Source organism: Cotesia typhae, unplaced genomic scaffold (assembly GCF_013202065.1).
Source record: "Cotesia typhae breed Kobodo isofemale line unplaced genomic scaffold, CoteBio_Ctyphae contig_33, whole genome shotgun sequence".
Classification (NCBI taxonomy): domain Eukaryota; kingdom Metazoa; phylum Arthropoda; class Insecta; order Hymenoptera; family Braconidae; genus Cotesia; species Cotesia typhae.
The window spans coordinates 959,906-980,328 of record NW_027423741.1 but is presented as its reverse complement, the minus strand read 5'-3'; the positions used below and the strand labels follow the sequence as shown (position 1 = coordinate 980,328).

Here is a 20,423-nt window from a genome sequence, read left to right as displayed (position 1 = left end):
ATAAAAACTTAAAAATTAATTAAAAAAAAACAATGTTTTCAACAAGTAATTTTTTTAATACACTTCAACAAACAATAAGTACATGATAATCATGTAATATCAACTAAATAATTGTATACAATAATAATTTTATAATAATATTATTAATCCCGTCGAGATTGACGAATAATGATGAATTTTATTTATTAATTTTTAATCAAATTTAAACATCAATTCCTTTTGCTTTAGCTTGATCTAAGTATTTTTGACGGTATTCGTCCTTGGGGTCGTATTTGACAGCTAATTGATCCCATAATTCTTTTCTCTGAAAAAATAATGAAAATCAATTTTAAAAATTTTCTACATGTGAAATTTTTTCTTTTAATTTTTTTAAAAATAATTTTTCAATAAAATAAATAATAAAAATTTTTAAATGTCGGCTAACCTAATTTTCATATGTAACTATTAAATATATTAGTTTATAATCAATTTTAATAGGTATTATTTTGTATTTGAAGTTTTAAATAAATGAATAAATAAATAAATAAAAAATAACTTTTTGGAAGTACCTACACGTTCCTGTTTTTTTAAAAACTAGGGCACGTGAAAGTGAAACGGGTTTGAAAGGAATAGTTTCCTTTTAAACATACGCACACATACATATGAATGATAATCACAATTTACTGGTGTGTAATATTAATCACATAACTGGTTTTTAGTATAAAACTGTACATAATAAAAACAAACGAGCAAAAATCATAATGACATAACAAATTTAATACGTACATTGTTTACGAGGAATCTGATGATCTTTTCACTTTTTTCTTTCTGTGCAGGCGTACACTTTTCGCATTCGGTAGCAAGGGCCTCAGGCAATTTTTCTAAATTAAAGAAAAAAACTGATTAAGATTATCATTTTATACTTATTCGATTATTTTCAGTAAATAATACCTTTCAATTCATTTCCCTCCGATGTACATTTCCCCGTGCCCATTAAACACTTAACGTAGCCTTCCAATAGCCGCTTATTGTTAAGAATGTTATCAACATCAATATTGTCAAATTTACTGGTGTATGTAGTCTTTGCAGATAGGGCTACTGCTATGACCGCAAACAAAACTAGGACGACCTAATAAACATAAAAAATTTTCACTTGTAATTTTTATTAAATTTCACACGTGAGATTTTTTAATTAAATTTTTTTTATAACAATTTAATTGATATAAAATTCTAAAAAAATTTTCAATGTTATCAATTTTAGTAAGAAATATTTATTAAGAATTAAAAAGTGGTCTCTAATAAATGATTTGTTAAATATTAACCAATCATTTATTTTGTTTCACAAATAAATTATAATAAAGAAAAATATTTTTATAAATTCAAAGTTATAATTGTTTTTAATTTCGACTTTTTGAATTCTTTTTCTAAAAAATTTTCAGATGTTTGTTTATTTGATTATTATTAAATTTTCCAATAATCAATTATTTCAATTAAAAATAAGAAAATATCTTAAAATAATTTACAATAATAAAATTAACTTTTAAAAATATTATATAAGTCTAAGTAAACATAAATCTAATGTATATGTAATTACCTTCATGTTGGCGCGTTAGCAAGAGATATGAAAGAACCAAGAGCAAGAAGTAACTGATGCTGAGTCTGGAGTGTCTCCTCCTTTATATTGGCCGCCGAAGGGTCCTAATTCGCCGAACTCTCTCACTCTTTTCATTTATTTCTCATTCCATTGACTCGTGGGCATGACTGGGCTGATGGGGATCATGTTAAATGTTATTTACACTGTCGTTGGCATACTGATGAGATCTATCTTTCTATATAATGGCTAATTTATATATATATTTATATACATATATATTAAATCATCTCTGTATTCACTATTCACTTACCAGTATCTCGTAAGAAAAGTTTCTGCGTCATTCTCACTTTTTGCAGACCGCTCATTTTTTTTTTTCGCCATTTTGTCGGCTTTTTTTGCCTAGCACCCACTGAGAAAAATATGAATCATTAATTGTTAGTGGCAAATTGATAGACGGTCAAAGAGCAATAATTCCTATTGATAAATTATTTGAGTACAAATATTGAGATGCATTGTTAGTTGTTATTATAATTTTTTCGCACCTTTTTTTTTTTTTTTTTTTTTTTTTTTTTTTTTTTTGTAAAAATTATCTATATACTTCTGTTTTATTTATGCAATTTACGTGTTACGTATGGTTTCTTTGAATACTTTAATGATGTACAAATTTATATATATCTTGCGAAAATTCTAAGTGTTTTTTTTAAAAAGCTTTTACTTGTTTTGAAAATTTTTTTTTTGTTTTAATAATTTCAAATATTAAAATTAAAATTAAAATTTTATTTGATTAAATTATTAAATTAAATGTTTTACTAAATTTTCTTTGCAATTTATTTCTTTTTGTGGTAACTTTAATTATTATTATTTTTATAGCAATAATAATAATAATAATTTAGAAAAAATTATAATTATTATTTTACAAATAAAACTAATGTACATATAACTTTTTTCTTTGATCTTGACATAAGTGCGAGAGACTTCGATGCCAGAGATAGAGAATGAATCATCTCACCGCAACTCTTACTACAAAAGAACTTTTGAACTTTGTATAGTCGTAATTATTTTACGTAGAATTTTTTAAAAATATCTAATAACTTTACATAAAATTATAATTTGTTAAAAAAAAAAAATAATTTTTATTTAAATGTAAAGATCAAGATAAAATTGTATAAATTTAGAATAAAAAAAAAAAAAAAAAAAAAAAAAAAACAATGTCCGTGAACGAATTGTGTGAATTATTAGATCCTGTGTATGAAGGTTTTTATGTAAACGATTAAACTGCAAAAAAAGGTATCATCATGGACAGTGATATAAATAAGTAATGAATGATTCTCGAAACTTGATATGGTCTATACATTTAAAAAGTTAATAAAATTAGACACGTGTTCCAGCATCGGTTGAGCTGGATTACGTCGAAATAAAGGAGTTAACTTTTTTATATTGTGAAAAAATTTAAATTAGATTGTAAGGAAGGACAACTGGTTTTCGTAAAAGTAAAATAAAAAAAACATTTCTTTAAAAAGCTAATAAATAATATAACAAAAAAAGAAATAATGAACCGTGAATTAAATGACCTTCGTATACAAGTTTCTGTAGTCAAATCAGTCAGGATTCTTAACACCGACCTCGAGAATCAAATGACCGTGAATTCTTTCTTGTATTTTATTTGTTCAAAAAATTACATTAAAAGCTAATTATACTAATTAAAAGTACTTTTGCTACGCTTCAATAATTGTTTATTGAATTTCAATAAAATAATTTTTTTTTAATTAAAAACTTGAAGGTAATTAATTTTATTTGAAGGAATCTATCGGATGATTGAAAAATTTTTATTGCATAAGAGTTTAATTGATATTGAGTCGTGAAGAAAAATATTTGTAAAAATGTAAGTTATGAAATAAATTACAAAGAAAAGTATTCACAAAATTTCCAGGCGTTTGGGTTTGTCCGCCGTTGGGAAATTGTAGATTTATATGTAAATAGGAGCGCTCTAATAAGAATAAAAATATAACACATTAATAATATTCATGAATTTTTTTTTTATTAAAAATAAAATATTTCAAAGAAATACAAACTTAAGTAGGCGTATTTTTCCATATTATTAATATTGATGAAGCTAATTAATCATCCAAGTAAAATAAAGAAAAATTTTTGACTGGCATCTGCAACAATAAAAAATGAAAAAATAATTAATGATTTTTAAATTTATGAACATGAAAAAAAAATTTAGATTTTTTGATAATAATTATGCGATACATAAATAATTTATTGCACTTATAAACGACATTATCGTCCATATGCAAAGAAAATTGATTTCCAATTGGATATGATTATTGCAGTTACGAAATACTTTTTGAAATAGTAGTATAGGATTTATCCCGTCAGATTAGATGAGTTAATGATTTAGCCTTTCGTGTCACCGATTATAATCTGCATACAAATAATTTTGTCTATTTAGTATACACGACATACAGTCATACATTGTTATGAATATATAAGTAAATTTAATGAGACATTGTTTATAGATCTCGGCAGTTGTTTATTTTGGTATATTAATAGGTAGTAAAATAATAAAAAAATGATTTACAATTCTAATATTGAGACATTAACAAGACTTATTCATCCTGAATTATTATCTGGATTTAAACTGTGAACTGTATTAAAAATTTAATTGGTAAATCTGTAACCAAATAATCAATACTTTCACTTTTATAATTTTTTTTCATCTTTCATTTTTTAGACAATAGTAACTATAAACAAGTAATAAATTTAATTTATTAAATAATGTAATAAATTAAATAAATTTAATTTATTCATTAAAAAAATTTTTGACTTACCAAAATAAGATGATCCAATCAGTTGCATTCTTTACTTTATAATTTAATAAATTTGTAATAAAATTTCTACATTAGAAAAATTAAATTCAATTCAAGAAATTAATCAACTTTGGTTTTAATTAATCAGTTAGCAAATACAGAATAAAATCACGGCATTCATAGATCTTGGTGGTAAAGTATTTCATCATAAAAAAAATAATTGACATTATTAATGTTGTAAAAAAAAAATTTGACTTACAAAAACAAATAGTCGTCCGATTGGTTGCATCTTTTTATTTGACGAACCTGTAATAAAATTATTTTATTAGCAAAATTATATTTATTTTAATAAACTTTTATTTTCGGTTTTAATTTATCAGTTAGCAAATACAAAATAAAATCATGGCATTCATAGATCTTGGTGGTAAAGTATTTCATCATAAACAAGCAATGAACTTTGATTAAAATTAAAAATTAAAATTCTTACTTACCAAAATAAAATAGTCATCCGATTAGTCGCATCTTTTAGTTCAATGAATCTGTAATAAAATTATCTTATTAGTAAATTTGAACGTAATTCAATAAACCAATTTATTATGATTTTAATTCGTCAGTTAGCAAATACAAAATAAAATCACGGCATTCATAGATCTTGGTGGTTAAGTGTTTCATCATAAAAATATATACGTCTATTAAATAGAATTTAATTAATATTTTTGATATTTACCATTAATGGTAATTATGACAAAATATGGATTAGTAGCTCCAGACTTTTCGAGTTTCAAATTAGATGAATATCCTGCAAATATAAAAATTATTGTTGAGTAAAATAGTAATAAATTGACTGATTAATTAGATCAATAATTACCTGATTTGCTAAAAAAATCGCTTGAAATTTAATTTATTTACTTACAACTAAAAGTTTGGAAACTAAAATACTTAGTACTATTGAAAAAAAATATTAAACACTTTTAATAGTAGAACAAGAATAATTAAAATGAATTCTTATAATCAAAATTAAGTTAGCCGACATTTAAAAAAAATTTAAAAAACTAAAAATTCAATTTACTAAAAATATTTTTTAGTTCTAATTTAATATTTTAGTAAAACCTAGATAGTGTTAGTTATTAATTAATTAATAATTAAATTAATTATTTTTGTTTTACTATCGTTGAATATGTGGTTGAAAATTAGTTTCAATCATTTTATTAATAAAATTAGCAAATTTAATCAGCTTTTTTAGGAGCACGGGTCTTCTTAGCCGGGAGCGGTTTCTGCGATCGGAGGACAGCACTTGCACGACGAAGAGCTGGCTGTAATTATATAATTACAAATAAAATAAATGCGTAAACAATTTACGTTAAAATGTTAAATTTTAATTACGAACCTTAATAAGATCCCGACGGTATTTGTTGCACGACAACAAGTTCTTCAACTTGTAGAGAGAACGACGAGCTCCGGCTTTCATGCTCTGTCTGATGGTAGCTTTAGCTGGCTTGGTAGCAGCCTTTGGCTTCTTATAAACTACCGTGAAACCTTTCTTGTCTGGAGTGTCCACAATTCCAACGGTTTTGCGGTGGACCAAGCCTGAGTAGCGGTAGCTGCTCAAGTTTGTCAAGTTGTTTGGCTCCTAAATAAAATTAATTACTGTCTAACCTTATAAATAAGATTTTGATGTTAAATAAAAAAATTTACCGTTGAGAAGGGTTTGCTGATGTTTCTCTTCTTGAGAAGAAAAGCATTGTTGTTACGGATGATCATCCAGTTTAAATGCGACGACATGGTGACGACCTAGAATTAATTTATAATTAGTAAAAGTCTAAATTTAAGGTTAGAAAATTGTTTCTTGAATTTATTCTCAATAAAAAAAATTTATTTGATATTTAAAAAGCAATTTATTAATTAAAAAAAAAAAAATTAAATTATTTGTTTAGTAATGTATTATTTAAAAATATAAAATAATTGTTAAATATCGACAGTGATTTTGAGGTTAACATTGACACATGTCCGGAGTACTTTCTATTTCACAATTTATTCTCTTTAAATTAAAATATTTATAGAAAAATTATAGCGATTTGTTTTTAATTAATAATAAAAGTAATTTTTCTAATTAACATTCAATTAATTAGAGTAAATAAAACGAAAATAAATAAAAATACCTCGCGCGTGTGAGACACAGCAAAAGAAGAGAAACTTGAGAAAGAACGATGATTGAAGGAAATGATCTGGCAATATCATGCTTGTTAAAAAAATTTTTTTCATGCTTTTGAAGGGAAAAAATGATTAAAAGTGATTTAAAAAATAAAATAATAATTATTCAATGATTATTTTGTAGTAATTTATAAATTAATACTTTTTAAACTAATAAATAAATTGGTCTACCGATTTTGGCGTCAGATCGCTGAGAGTAGACGCGGGAAAATTTGAATTTCATTTTTTGCGACTTGTTACGTTGCTGTTTTGTCGATAACATGGATTGGAGAATAATTTTTGCAGAAATTTAAAGTAGATGTGTAACATATTTATTTAAATATTTATTGAAATGGCGAGTGAAGAACATAAACAATTAGCAACATTAATTAAAGAAACACATAATCGTTTGAGAGAAGATTATCGCAAGTACGGATCAAATGAAGCTTGGAAACGTCATCTTGCAAGAACTGATGATTTACAGGTTAGATTTAAAAATTTTATTTAAAAATGATAATATTGAAATTAGCAGACATCTGTTAAATTTTGTAGATTTTTATTAAAAAAAATTTATCATTAAAAATAAATAATAAAAAGTTTTTTTAATTATTAGAACTATGCGGTATCGATGCAACAACTAGCAACGAATCATTGGAGTATCAACAATAACATCAACCAAGTGACAGATAAAAGCAACTGTCGAATCCGATGGATTAAAAATAGATGCTACGAATATTTCTTTGGTGGAGGTAAAAGTAAATATTACGAACGTGAAAGAGATATTATAAAAAAATTAAATCTCGATGACCTGAGTGATTTACCTGAAGAATCATCGAGTAAAAATAATGAAGTAGTCAGTGACAGGAAAATAAAAATGTTAGATGTAGGCAGCTGCTATAATCCTTTTGCTGATGATGAAAACCTCGATGTTACTGCTATTGATCTAGTTCCAGCAAGCGATCAAGTGTTTCAATGTGATTTTTTAAATGTTACTCTGGGAGATAAGACACTTTTAAGTAATAATAAAAAAAGTGTGACAGAGTTTGAAAAGAAATCTTTTGACGTGTGCATCTTTTCTCTGCTGCTGGAATATTTTCCTTGCCCAGAGCAAAGGTTTAGGTGCTGCGAAAAGGCTTATGAGCTACTGAAAGACTCGGGACTGCTGATAATAATAACTCCAGATTCTAAACACGTCAATGCAAACGCTAAAATAATTAAATCCTGGCGATATGTACTAGCTAACTTGGGATTCATGAGGATAACTTATGAAAAATTGCAACATATTCATTGCATTTGTTATAGAAGGTGTGTAAAAAAAGACACTGCTGTCAGGTGGGTAACTCTGCAGAAAAATCTATCAGTTGATGATGTTTTATTCAGTTCAAACGGGAAAATTTTTATACCACAAGATTTCCAAACAGCTTGTGTGGAAGAGAAAGACAAAGACAAAGTGTCGAGTGTAAAGATTGCAAAAGAAGACTTAGCAGATGTTTTTAATGAATTACCAGATGTAATTGATAAATGATTTGCTGATTAATTTTATTTTATTTTAAAAGCTCTCTTCAAGAGAAATACAGGTATGATTTTTATCTAAACTTTGACAATGGCTTTGCCAATGTTGCTCCCACGGAGCATGTGTAAAAATGCATTGAACATATTTTCAAAACCTTCTGTTACAGTTTCTCGATAAACAAGTTTTCCTTCGCGGATCCATTGGAGATTTTTTTCAAATGCTTCCATTGACCGATCTTTCCAGCGCAACATGAGAAATCCTTGTACTTTCAATTGCTGCATTACCATAGCAGGTTGAGTGATAGTACACTTGGGCAAAGCGTCGGGATTAGCATTGTATGCTGAGATAGAACCACAGACTGAAACTCGCCCATATGGATTCATTTGGTAAATAACTGCGCTCGATATTTCTCCACCCACCTGAATAAGTTAAATACACAGTTGACTTTTTAAATTAAACGCCGAGAAGCTGCAAGCAAATTTCATTTAAATACAACACATAAATAGTAATAACAATTGCTTACATTGTCAAAGTAACAGTCAACTCCTTGGGGAGCAACTTTTTTCAACTCTGCCGCTATGTCTTGAGTTTTGTAATTAATCGCATGGTCAAATCCCAAATCGCGGATAATCCATTTATATTTTTCATCACTACCAGCGATTCCTATTACTTTAATCCCTAAAATTTTTCCAATTTGCCCGACATGAGATCCTACAGCTCCTGCTACTCCTGACACAACCAAAGTTTCTCCTGCCTTTGGCTTGCAAATTTCCGTAAATCCAAAATATGCTGTACTCCTGGAGAATTTGTGTAAAGTAATAAAAGGACTATAATCAAACTCTAATAAAATATTTAGAGCGTTTATGTATTGAATTAATAAATTAGTTTTTTAACCAAGAAATCTCTATCAGATAATTTTTTTATTTACAGAATTATTGCAGTGAATTACCCAATAAGTCCTAGCACTTCAAGGCCAAGTGATACCGGTAAATCTCTAGTGTCCGGTAGTAATTTTGGTTTTAATTCCAACAAACTACTTTCATCAAAATCATTCATGTTAATTACTGTATGTGTTCTCCAGCCTAAATGCCCAACGATTCTTTTTCCAACTGGATAATTTGCATTTTTAGATTCAACAATCATTGCAATTTGTGCTCCAATCATCGTAGAGTTCAATGGGATTTGTTTTATGTAAAGTCTCATGTAAGGATCAATTGATAAATATTCAGCTTCTACCAAAATTTCTGCGACAGAAAGATTTTTATTTAAGATTTTTAAATTAAAGAGTACCTCCATTTTTCAGCGATGGTAATTCTTCATTTATTAATTTTAAGTTTGTAGATTTTGGCTCTCCTTCAAAATGTTTGACAACAACATATTTTTTCGTTACTACCATTGCTGTATAAAATAATACTGCAATGCTGGATATGATTTATCTAGATGCAAGTTGTCAGGAATGTACAGTAGAGATAACTTGGAAGGGGCTGAGACTATGTGATTCATTATTTAATTGTCTATGATTAAATGTGATGATATAAAATTTTTAATAATAATTGCTAATGAAATTTTCAATGTGAAATTAATTTTTTCATCTATTTTCTTGACTACAATTTCAAATACATTACAATCTTTAAAAAAAAAAAAAAAAATGAATCAAAACCTTCAAAAAATTTCAAGTCAACAAAAAATTTTTATTGAAAAAAAATCAAAACAAAAAAATATTAATGAAAATTTGGTAATATTTTTCTCTTTGGTAAACGTATCAAACTTTTACAATGGCTTTTCCAGTATTTTGACCTTTCAAAATACCTACAAAGGCATCAAACATTTTATCAAAGCCCTCTGTTACAGTCTCATGATAAACCAATTTGCCTTCATGGATCCACTTAAGATTCTTCTCGATTCCCTCGATCCAGCGATCCAGCCAACGCATCACCATAAATCCCTCTAATTTTATTTGCTGAGTTACAATAGGCGGCTGTATTATAGTGCACTTGGGAAGTGCATTGAGTTCAGCGTTGTAAGCAGAAATAGATCCGCAAACTGCCACACGTCCGTAAAGATTCATTTGGTAAATAATAGTGCTGGATATTTCTCCACCCACCTGTTAATCAAATATACACATTAGTAATGTACAAATAAATTCAGCGTTGTCATAGTAATTAAATAAATTTACATTATCAAAATAGCAATCGATTCCATCTGGGGCGAATTTTTTTAACTCTTCAGCTACATTTTGCGTTTTGTAATTAATTGCATGGTCAAATCCTAGATCTTTAGTGATCCATTTACATTTTTCATCACTGCCGGCGATTCCTATTACTTTAAGGCCCAAAATTTTTCCAATTTGACCAACATGTGAGCCCACAGCACCAGCAGCTCCTGAGACAACTAAAGTTTCTCCAGTTTTCGGCTTGCAAATTTCAGTAAATCCAAAGTAGGCAGTATTTCTGTAATTTTATAAAAAAAGTTGGTATAATTTATTCCTTTATACTTATAAGTACATCTTCATATTATAATACTATTCATGAGAACAGAGACAACGGTGTCAGGTTATTACTCAATTTTCAATATTCTATTTAACTCTTTCATAGAATCTAAAAAACCGTGTTAAGAATTGCTTACATAAATTATGTTACGTCAATTAAAATAAACATATTTTCTCTATTAAAAATTTCTTTGAAAGAAGCATAAAAAAAATTAGAATAAGTGAACTAAACAGTGCGAATTAAGTAAAATAAACTGCCTTATTTGTTTTTATTCCCGTGGATTATTACCATTATTATTTTTTTTTACTGACTAATTTAAGCCGCATAATAATATCCTCTATACTAGTTTCAGTGATTATAAACAAGTTACTTAATATTCATTTCTTAAAAAAAAAAAAAAAAAAAAAAACTGAAATTCACAGACATTTAAAAATTATTTTAATTTTTATAAATCAATTATGATAAAAAAAAAATAATTATGAAAATTCCTTTTTATACTTTATAATTTTTTAAAATTTTAACTTCTGGAATTTTTTTCATCCCAATTTAATTTATTATAAAAATTTTTTCAATATTTATTTTCTGTATTGTGATAAAAATAAAAAAAAAAATTACCCCGGCATTCCTAGCATACCAAGTGCAAGTGACAGTGGCAAATCACCAAAATCTGGTAAAATATAAGGTTTAAAATTCAACATTCCCTGCTCTTCAGTACTGTTAGCATCAATAATTGTGTGTGTTCTCCATCCTATATGCGCCATTATTCTTTTATCAACAGGATAATCTGGATGTCTTGATTCGATTATTTTAGCGACTTGGAAACCGATCATCGTTGAATTTAATGGATATCTCATTGTATAACGTCTCATGTAGGGGTCGACAGATAAATATTCAGCTTCCACCAGATACTCTGTAATTATCACAATATTAATAATTATTAATTTATATATTTTATATAAAAACTTACCTCCATCTTTAATTGCCGGTAATTCCTCTTTTACTAATTTTAAATCAGTCGGTTGAGGCTCTCCTTCAAAATATTTAGCGATAATAAATATTTTGGCAGTCACCATAATTTTTATTTGCTGTCGCTACTGTTTTGTTAAAATGTTAGTACGTTGTAGGCTTAGTTACTTGACTTGACGGGTGTGCCGAGTGTTAATCAAAGATAATATGTTGAATGAGTATTTATATCGACATGGTAACTCTACAGATAAAAAACGGATGTAGAAAAGAGTGGGACTTAAGCACCAGGCTCACTTAACTCTCATATAATGTCGCTGCGTCATTGGAATAAGTTTAACATGTATAAATATTTTTAATTGATAAAATATATAACAGTTACAGTCATTTATTCATTACATGTTAATTAAAATTTTATGGATGAGCTGCAAGTATTAATCTTGTTCCTGGTAACTCATTATTTTTAAATTTTATCACCATGATTTAAGATTAATATAATGGGACTCAATAATCACTAATTTCTTATCTTGAAATCTTTATACAAGTCTTCAAATCAATAAGATTAATTTTGCTTTATATAATCTTGAATTAAAAAAAAAAATAATATTTATCATATTATTTTATTACTTAATGCAAATTGTATATTTTACTTGCCATTTGGTAATTATCGCCTTGGAATAATAAATACCTATCTAATTTAAACTAATCTAATCAACATAATCGGACACTTGGTGATAACAATACACTAAAGTAAAGAAGAAATAATCTTTTTGTTGTCTTGGTTATTTATTCAAAGTATTAAAAACATTTTTTGTAAGATTATGACATAGTAATTAACATATTGTAATAATTGAAGCATAAAAAATTGTAATAACGTCATAAGTCATAAAAAAATATGTTAAAAATATGAAAAAATGTTTGCTATAATATTTAAAAAAGTGATTGAGTAATTTTATAAAAGAAATAAATCAGAAAACGCTCAGACTTTAACGATAGCTTTCCCGATATTTCCACCTCGAAGCATTTGCAAGAATGCGTCAAACATATTTTCGAATCCTTCTGTTAAAGTTTCGCGATACTTGAGTTTCCCTTCTCGAACCCACTGGAGATTTTTTTCTACCGCTTCCATTAAACGATCTTTCCAACGAAGCCACTGAAATCCTTGTACTTTCAATTGTTGCATTACCATAGCAGGTTGAGTGATAGTACACTTGGGCAAAGCGTCGGGATTAGCATTGTATGCTGAGATAGAACCACAGACTGAAACTCGCCCATATGGATTCATTTGGTAAATAACTGCGCTCGATATTTCTCCACCCACCTGAATAAGTTAAATACACAGTTGACTTTTTAAATTAAACACCGAGAAGCTGCAAGCAAATTTCATTTAAATACAACACATAAATAGTAATAACAATTGCTTACATTGTCAAAGTAACAGTCAACTCCTTGGGGAGCAACTTTTTTCAACTCTACCGCTACGTCTTGAGTTTTGTAATTAATCCCATGGTTGAATCCCAAGTCGCGGGTAATCCATTTACATTTTTCATCACTACCAGCGATTCCTATTACTTTCATCCCTAAAATTTTTCCAATTTGCCCGACATGAGATCCTACAGCTCCTGCTGCTCCTGACACAACCAAAGTTTCTCCTGCCTTTGGCTGGCAAATTTCCGTAAATCCAAAATATGCTGTACTCCTGGAGAATTTGTGTAATGTTATAAAAGGACCATAATCAAACTCTAACAAAATATTTAGAGCGTTTATGTATTGAATTAATAAATAAATTTTTTATACAAGAAATCTCTATGAGATAATTTTTTTATTTACAGAATTATTGCAGTGAATTACCCAATAAGTCCTTGCACTCCAAGGCCAAGTGATCGACCGGTAAATCTTCAATGTCAATTAATTTAAATAATTGCAATTTATTTATTTACAAATTTAAATGAAAAAAAATTAACTTGAGTCAAGAGAAAAATTTTTAAACCAGAAAATTTCTCAATTTAAAAATTTTTCTACTCAAATTAAGACGATAAAATTCTTTAAAATTACTTTCTCCATTAAAATTAATTTTTTTTTTTAAATAAAAATTATCAAAAAAATATTACATGTATTTTTAAACTCACCCAGTGTTACCAAGCACTCCCAAGCCAAGAGATACCGGTAGATCATCAAGGTCAGGTAGGAGATATGGCTTAAAATACAACTTACTCCCATCATCATTTTTATCTACATTAATGATTGAATGCGTTTTCCATCCCAATCTTCCAACGATTTTTTTGCCAACCGGATACTTATCATTTTTAGATTCAATTATTTTAGCAACTTGCCCTCCTATCATCGTTGAATTCAACGGGTATCTTATCGTGTATCGTCTCATGTATGGATCAACCGATAAATATTCAGCTTCAACCAAAATTTCTATAAAAATAGGTACAAAAAATGTGAAATAATAAATAATTTTATTTTTCCTTAAAAATGAAATTTAAAATTTTTATTAAAATAGTTTTATTTTTTTTTTTTATCATAAATAAATTAATTAAAAATTTACAACACCTCCATCCTTAATTTCCGGCAACTCTTCTTCAACCAATTTCAAATCACTGGGCTGAGGTTCGCCTTTAAAATACTTGACAATAATATATTTCTTCGCAATGACCATCTTGAGAAGAAATAAATAAAATAATTAAATTAAATAAAAAATGAAGTTTAAAATTTTTGTTGACAAAAATTTTATTCAACTGATAACCACGTGCAGACTGACTCAATTTATATATAAACCGGCGACTGTCTGTGAGAAACATCGCCCGCTATGATATCATGTGACTCATGATCTCTTTAAAAATATACATTGCAATTGCAATATAAAAATAACGTAAAATAAAAAAAATATTTTACGGACTTTACCGGCGACCTATAAACAATTTTTAACAATTTTGTAAGCTTTATAAATAAATAAATTAATATTTTTTTATTTAACTTCACCAGTAGAACAGGATTCGCAGGAAGTATCGCCACTTTTTTGGATATTATTACATTTTATTATTAATTTTCATTACAACTTTTTTAATTATTCTCTCATCGTATCACCCAACAAACTTTTCTTCCAACCCTGCGCCCTTCAACCTCAGGCTTCAAAGCCCACTAAGAAATTAACGGAGTTTAATTTAAGTTAAGACGTTCTTAATTAAGAATAAATAACTCACTTTTTTTTCCTCTATTTCTTCTTTTATTTGCAGACTAGTTTAATCGGCTAAAAAATCAGCGAGCGCTTCACGGACCGACGAGCAAGATCAAAGAGGCAATGAACAATAAGAGTATACTGACTTCGTACATCCTTTTACCATAGATCTCTCATGGAACGTGAGCACGAAGTCCTCTTTAGGATGCATGTATGCCTGATTATTCAGTCTCCGCATTTAGAACTCAATGGACCGAAACTAAATTTGCAATATCTCTTTCTGATTTTATTATCTGTCTCAGATAAACATATTATTCCTTGATCATCCCTCCTTCCGTCTCATTAATTTAAAAGTCATTTTTTCTTCTTTCTTCTTTGGACAAAATTATTCCATTAAATTTTCTTCAGTAATCCTTTCAAACTTAAATTATAAAATTTTTTTTACATTCATAAAATTAAACTAATTGTTTTTTAATTTTGTTAGACAATAAATATTTGTTTAAATTAATTATTTAATGCAAAATTGTATTCTATTTTAAATTATTGGATATTTTATTTTGTTAGAAGATAATTAAACTGAAATTATGAAAATTAATGAAGATAATTTTTAAAAAATGATTTTATTTATTCTAAGATGTAATTATTGCTTTGAAAAATAGTTTTAATTTATAACATATTTGATATTACATGCGCAGTGTAAACAACTCCGGGTTACATCGACATAGCAGGAGAATAAGGGCACTTAGGAGCTCGTTCTCTTTATAATAGCTGCGGCGTGCGTGTACATTTCAACTTTAAGGATTAAGTCTGAAGTTAAAATCACAAGGATCTTTATAAAATTTAAAAAAAAAAAAAAAAAAAAAAAAAAATAAAAATTATTAATTCAATTTAATTAATCAAATAATTTTTAATAAATATTTTTTTTAGATTTAAAAAATAATTTTTTATTTTTGAAAAATATTTAAAAAATAAAATTTTGATTTTTAATCGTAAAGGAAAAATTTTAAATAAATTTCCATACTTAGAAATTTATTAAAGTGTTACATAAGTACAATATGAGTTTGCAAACCTTTTGTTGTGTAAGCGGGAAAATAAAGTGATGAAAATTAATAAAGCTTGGAGAAGAAATACTAAAAAATTTCTTAGGTGCGTATGGGGAGCATCATATGTGTTGAGCAGGTTCCTTTTGTTTTTATTTAGTGGCACACTATAATTCAGAAGGACAAGGCCGGCGTGGTCTCTAAACTCTTGGTATTTTCTGTAATCCTGTTGTAAATGCGTGGGCGCGGTCTCCTGCAGTACGAGGGCCGGCCGAGATTACACGAGGTCGCACCCTTTTCGCGCAATCATAAATGCGGATAGTACAACTATGCCGCGATCTATCCGGCAAATTCGTAGTCCAACCCCTAGTGCCTCTGTTTAAGATTCTACAAGCGGTTTTCATCAAGTCAAAAATTTTCATTTTAAACTTAAAAATACTATTTGGAATAAAATCTCTTAGAATTTCAGAAGATTTCTTTGTATTTAAGAAATCATTTCTTTTAGTGTTTAAAAAATATTTATTAAAGACTAAGAAATGTTATATAAACACTTAGAAATATTTTTTTAATACTAAGAATTTTAAATTGGAGAATTTTTAAATTTTATTTAACAAAAAAATTAGTTCTAAAAATTGATTTTTAATAAATTAGATTTTTAATTTTTTTTTTTAAATTCTAAATATTAATTTTTTTTCCTTATTTTTTTTACTATAATTTATTTGTTAAAAAAAATTCTAAAATATTCTATCAGTGTATTAGTTCAAGATATTTTTACTTCCTTACTGAAATTTTATAAGTTTTATAAATAAAAAAACAATTATTTAATTTTAAAAAAAATTATTCCATTAAATTTGCTAAATTTTCAGATAACAAATAATTACATATTTTTGTATCAATTAAATTTATTTTAGTATTTTTTTTTTTTTATCATACTACTTAAGTCGTAGTTTTATTTTATAATTGCAATTTTTATAAATTTTTAAATATTAGTCTTTATTTTTTTTTTTTTAATAATTTTTATTTAGACCCAAAATTACATAATTTAAAAATTATAATAAAAAATCTGATAAAATAACACACACACACACACACACACACACAACTATTGACTTGCTGTATTAATTAATTTAAATTAAGATAATTTTCGCCAAATGTTTGGAATTTAAAATTGAATGTTTCTAAAATTAAAAAATTGTTAATTTATAACAGTTATTATAATTATTCTGTACATTTAAATTATTAAACATAAAAAAAATACGATTAAAAAATAATATGATAATACTTTAAATCACTTGTGATCAATTCGCTTTAATAAAATCAATAAAAATAAAAATCCATAAAAAAAAAAAAAAAATGGAATAAATACTATCATTGTTTAAAATTGATATAATTTTTTGTCCAGTCATATATTAAAATAAATATAACCATTGACAAATAAAAGATTCGATTGCGAGATCAAATAACACATTAAATCACTTAGTCAATAGTAACATTGACCGTGTAAATATCGAGTTACATAATCATCAATAGCGAGCTCATATCGCAGCATATATCAAATGTATACACAGCATATTGCATGCAGTCGCGAGATTTCCTTTTACATGATTTGTGTCAATCAAAAAGCCCACATAACATGTACGATATGCATCTAGTCATGTATATGTCCGACGTATGACATATATACAGTCACACTACTTTTTTCTTGGCAATCGATAGCGAAAAATGAGTAGAGCCAAAAGAACGTGTGTATAACTAACTCTATAACCACATGGTGTACAATTTCTTGGTGTTCCTGCATTCCTGGTCTAAGAGCGGGGGCGGCACCCGCGGAGGGCAGGCCGTCAAACTCGCGGGGCGGAACCCTCCCGGCGAGAGGCGGCGCGGAACAGCAATTTGCGATTTTCGGCGCATTTACTATCGTCAGTAGTGAAACACTTTTTAAAGCCTACCTACATCCAATAAATTTGCTTATCAATCCGCTATTAAAAGGATCAAAAAATCACCAGCCGCTTTGATGAGAAAAATTTTTTTCTCTGTAAAAATTTGCAACTTTGAAGTTTTTATTTATACCACGTGGCCGTACTTGATATTGAGAGCATTAGGGTGGTCCTAATTTGGGGTACGAATTTCTGCGCCGCCTCCGAAGCTCATTTTAATTTTAAAAATTAATTTTTTACAGTAGAAAAATATTATTTTTGTTTAAAAATTAATTTTGTAAAAAACGCTTTTAAATTACGCAAATTTAGTCAAGAAAAAAAAAAATTTCTTGATCCAGGAAAATTATAAGGAAGATCGAAGTTATTTTGGAGCAAGAAGAAATTTTTTTTCCCTTAAAAAAATTAAACTTCGTTCAAGAAATTTTAACTTTATTCAAAAAATTTAAAAATTAGTCTTCCTTAAGATTTTTTTGATTTAAAAAAATTTACGCTTCACTTTTTAAGACTTTTTTTTTTCAAATTTCAAATTTAAAAAGTACTTAAAAATTTCAAAGGAATTCTGTCGGTGCTTTTGGATGAAACCCTATACTATTATATATAGCAATACAACCAGCCAAAGTAAATTGTTTGACTGCTCAGATATTTATTCACAAGCGGATGTTGAGGGTGGATCTGTAGTAATTCGATCGCGTGCCGTTGTTCCACCCCAAATTTTCCGTCCTCCCCCATTCTGATCCTGACTCGCCTGTATATTAAGTTTAGTCGGACAGGAGCCTCCCGGTAGATACATATTATCCTGCTCCAGTTGTTTACTACTGTGTATTGTTGGTCTGGTAGTTTTCTAAGACTACCTTACTACAAAAATCGTAAGCCTCCTTTCTAATGTGTGCAAAATTGTCCTTGATTGTTTTTGAGCCTTCAAAAAACAAACCCGAAAATTTTGCAAATTAAACTTTATCAAAATTAAAATAAAAAAATTTATAATAAATAATTTTGATAATAATGTATGTAGCATTTAACAAAATAATTTTTTTGACCAACAAATTTAATCACTGAATAGGAATATATACGATATATTCTGCGATACATCTAATAGAAAGGTATAAATAATAAATATATGAAGAGATAATATTCCATATGTAGATTTGATTGTAGGACACACATGTGTAAATCCCATACTAATACTAATGCTGAATAGTTGTGTGTAAATTTTATTTGTATACAGTTTGTTTGAATGAAGCGCACAGACAAAGTAAATGTAATAGTTTCGGGTTCAGATTGATAGCACAAACATTTGTCACACGAATTTCATGCTACCCTACCACTTTTGTATGTTATCCAATAATTGCGGCGCATTGTCTCGACGCTTGCTCGACTATGATGGCCCCCTAATATTTCCATACACTGTCAGATAATCGCATAAGTACAATTCACATCATATTATGCCATATTCTTACTTCAACGGTCTGTATTGGTTTGTACGTAATACTAGACAGTAGACATCCATATCCGCCGTTTGATATATCAACATTTTAGGCTCTCGAAAAAATTTATAAACATTATTACTTGTAATAATATTCAATAGTTAAATTTTTAGCAATTAATCTGGAGCTGCTCTGAAAAAAATTAAAATTTGTGTCTGCACAAAGAAGTAATTGAAAATTACTATTAATGTACCTTCAAAATGTATTAAGTTTAACTAATATTGTATATGAATATTAATTACACTACGTATGACAATACTCAGGCACGCAGCAAAACGCAAGAGGTCGCAACAATTCGCCGCATGGACGAAACTTTCGAGCCCTTTATATATATTATTACTCGCAGTCTCTGTTCTTCCTGGCTGAATTGGTAATAAAGCCGGTTTTTAAAAGGAAAATTTTTCAAAATATCAACTTGAAAAATCTTTGGCCTTTGAGCTATTTTTTAAATGAATTATTTATTGCACAAGTGGTGAGTATTGTGTTGAAATAAAAGGTTGAGTGTAACTACTAGCCAAGGTGAGCCGGATTTCATCCTTTGAATTTGAAATTCGTTTGTGATTTGTAATAATTATAGTTGACATGAATTTTAAATTTCGTATTTTGGAATAGAAATTTTTATCTTTTATAAATTTCAGGGAAATTTTAATCACATTCACCTCAAATTTTATATTAATTTTTTATTATAAAGAAAAGTAAATATTAACATAGTTCAAAATTTTTTAAATGTCAATGTTACACAAAATAAATTTTAATTAAATAATTATCCTCGATACAGAAAAAAAAAATTTTTTTCTCCAACAAAATTTTGATGAAGACCAAAATTATTTTGAAGCAAGAAAAAATTCTTCGGTTGAGAAATTTTGACTTATTTCAAGAAATTTTTAGTCAATATTATAAGCTTAAAAAATTTACCGTCATATTACTTTTTGTACTATTGACATTAGAACAATTTTTTTTTTTTTTTAATTATAAAATTTACTAATATTTTAAATTTGTAAAAAAACATTTTTCATTTTAAATTTATTTATTTTTTTTTTTTTCTAAAGCTGCAAGTGTAAATAATTATTTTTTTTTTTTCAATTATAATTATAGAACAAAATAATCTGTGATTAAATATCAATTATTAATTGTATTATAATTAAAAAAACTAGATAAAAAGTATCTTGAGAAGAGCTAACCCGTCGATCCATACCATGGTCTTCTTGCTAAGCCGAATAGCTTTTCCACCAAAGGT

General features: G+C 27.4%; 6 protein-coding genes across 8 annotated transcripts; 1 reads left to right on the top strand and 5 right to left on the bottom strand.

The window, feature by feature from the left end:
* Positions 1-35: 35 nt before the first annotated feature.
* Positions 36-1,732, bottom strand: Csp3 (chemosensory protein 3). Of its 2 annotated transcripts, none has more exons than XM_074241450.1 (4): positions 1,574-1,732; positions 931-1,108; positions 766-878; positions 36-304 (listed from the first exon to the last, which is right to left on the bottom strand). In XM_074241450.1, exons 1-4 carry the CDS (start codon positions 1,577-1,579, stop codon positions 203-205), a joined length of 399 nt encoding a protein of 132 aa, XP_074097551.1. In that variant the 5' UTR covers positions 1,580-1,732; the 3' UTR covers positions 36-202. The 2 variants fall into 2 exon arrangements, with proteins under 2 accessions (XP_074097551.1, XP_074097552.1); XM_074241451.1 differs by having other exon boundaries at positions 766-860; positions 1,574-1,731.
* A 3,834-nt stretch (positions 1,733-5,566) lies between these two features.
* Rpl28 (ribosomal protein L28) lies at positions 5,567-6,587 on the bottom strand. The gene is made up of 4 exons (XM_074241453.1): positions 6,546-6,587; positions 6,082-6,177; positions 5,774-6,016; positions 5,567-5,699 (listed from the first exon to the last, which is right to left on the bottom strand). Exons 2-4 carry the CDS (start codon positions 6,166-6,168, stop codon positions 5,613-5,615), a joined length of 417 nt encoding a protein of 138 aa, XP_074097554.1. The 5' UTR covers positions 6,169-6,177; positions 6,546-6,587; the 3' UTR covers positions 5,567-5,612.
* Positions 6,588-6,851: 264 nt separating this feature from the next.
* On the top strand, positions 6,852-8,388 carry Samtor (S-adenosylmethionine sensor upstream of TORC1). Its single transcript, XM_074241445.1, has 3 exons — positions 6,852-7,060; positions 7,190-8,153; positions 8,256-8,388. Exons 1-2 carry the CDS (start codon positions 6,929-6,931, stop codon positions 8,099-8,101), a joined length of 1,044 nt encoding a protein of 347 aa, XP_074097546.1. The 5' UTR covers positions 6,852-6,928; the 3' UTR covers positions 8,102-8,153; positions 8,256-8,388.
* LOC141526424 (prostaglandin reductase 1-like) lies at positions 8,167-9,628 on the bottom strand. Its single transcript, XM_074241454.1, has 4 exons — positions 9,380-9,628; positions 9,039-9,333; positions 8,613-8,886; positions 8,167-8,508 (listed from the first exon to the last, which is right to left on the bottom strand). The coding sequence occupies exons 1-4, from the start codon at positions 9,483-9,485 to the stop codon at positions 8,167-8,169; spliced, it is 1,017 nt and encodes a 338-aa protein (XP_074097555.1). The 5' UTR covers positions 9,486-9,628.
* Positions 9,629-9,759: 131 nt separating this feature from the next.
* LOC141526417 (prostaglandin reductase 1-like) lies at positions 9,760-11,743 on the bottom strand. Its single transcript, XM_074241446.1, has 4 exons — positions 11,546-11,743; positions 11,194-11,488; positions 10,266-10,539; positions 9,760-10,193 (listed from the first exon to the last, which is right to left on the bottom strand). The coding sequence occupies exons 1-4, from the start codon at positions 11,649-11,651 to the stop codon at positions 9,852-9,854; spliced, it is 1,017 nt and encodes a 338-aa protein (XP_074097547.1). The 5' UTR covers positions 11,652-11,743; the 3' UTR covers positions 9,760-9,851.
* Positions 11,744-11,877: 134 nt separating this feature from the next.
* Positions 11,878-15,123, bottom strand: LOC141526419 (prostaglandin reductase 1-like). 2 transcript variants are annotated; one of them, XM_074241447.1, is made up of 5 exons: positions 14,751-15,123; positions 14,101-14,206; positions 13,671-13,965; positions 12,967-13,240; positions 11,878-12,862 (listed from the first exon to the last, which is right to left on the bottom strand). In XM_074241447.1, exons 2-5 carry the CDS (start codon positions 14,204-14,206, stop codon positions 12,521-12,523), a joined length of 1,017 nt encoding a protein of 338 aa, XP_074097548.1. In that variant the 5' UTR covers positions 14,751-15,123; the 3' UTR covers positions 11,878-12,520. The 2 variants fall into 2 exon arrangements, with proteins under 2 accessions (XP_074097548.1, XP_074097549.1); XM_074241448.1 differs by lacking the exon at positions 14,751-15,123 and having other exon boundaries at positions 14,101-14,279.
* Between the last annotated feature and the right edge of the window lie 5,300 nt (positions 15,124-20,423).

Bases quoted from the DNA above. Each gene is read 5' to 3' on its own strand.
- Csp3 (XM_074241450.1), bottom strand. The intron at 879-930 runs GTATTATTTACT...AATCTTAATCAG, and splicing joins GGAGGGAAATGAATTGAAAG to TTTTTTTCTTTAATTTAGAA. The intron at 305-765 runs GTACGTATTAAA...TTATTTTTTCAG, and splicing joins TCAGATTCCTCGTAAACAAT to AGAAAAGAATTATGGGATCA.
- Rpl28 (XM_074241453.1), bottom strand. From the start codon at position 6,168: ATGTCGTCGCATTTAAACTGGATGATCATCCGTAACAACAATGCTTTT. The intron at 6,017-6,081 runs GTAAATTTTTTT...AATTTTATTTAG, and splicing joins TCAGCAAACCCTTCTCAACG to GAGCCAAACAACTTGACAAA. The intron at 5,700-5,773 runs GTTCGTAATTAA...ATATAATTACAG, and splicing joins ACCGTCGGGATCTTATTAAG to CCAGCTCTTCGTCGTGCAAG.
- Samtor (XM_074241445.1), top strand. From the start codon at position 6,929: ATGGCGAGTGAAGAACATAAACAATTAGCAACATTAATTAAAGAAACA. The intron at 7,061-7,189 runs GTTAGATTTAAA...TTTAATTATTAG, and splicing joins CAAGAACTGATGATTTACAG to AACTATGCGGTATCGATGCA.
- LOC141526424 (XM_074241454.1), bottom strand. From the start codon at position 9,485: ATGGTAGTAACGAAAAAATATGTTGTTGTCAAACATTTTGAAGGAGAG. The intron at 9,334-9,379 runs GTACTCTTTAAT...TTTCTGTCGCAG, and splicing joins ACCATCGCTGAAAAATGGAG to AAATTTTGGTAGAAGCTGAA. The intron at 8,509-8,612 runs GTAAGCAATTGT...TAACTTATTCAG, and splicing joins TTGACTGTTACTTTGACAAT to GTGGGTGGAGAAATATCGAG.
- LOC141526417 (XM_074241446.1), bottom strand. From the start codon at position 11,651: ATGGTGACTGCCAAAATATTTATTATCGCTAAATATTTTGAAGGAGAG. The intron at 11,489-11,545 runs GTAAGTTTTTAT...TGATAATTACAG, and splicing joins ACCGGCAATTAAAGATGGAG to AGTATCTGGTGGAAGCTGAA. The intron at 10,194-10,265 runs GTAAATTTATTT...TTTGATTAACAG, and splicing joins TCGATTGCTATTTTGATAAT to GTGGGTGGAGAAATATCCAG.
- LOC141526419 (XM_074241447.1), bottom strand. From the start codon at position 14,206: ATGGTCATTGCGAAGAAATATATTATTGTCAAGTATTTTAAAGGCGAA. The intron at 13,241-13,670 runs GTGAGTTTAAAA...CAAATTCTCCAG, and splicing joins GGAGTGCTTGGTAACACTGG to GAGTACAGCATATTTTGGAT. The intron at 12,863-12,966 runs GTAAGCAATTGT...TAACTTATTCAG, and splicing joins TTGACTGTTACTTTGACAAT to GTGGGTGGAGAAATATCGAG.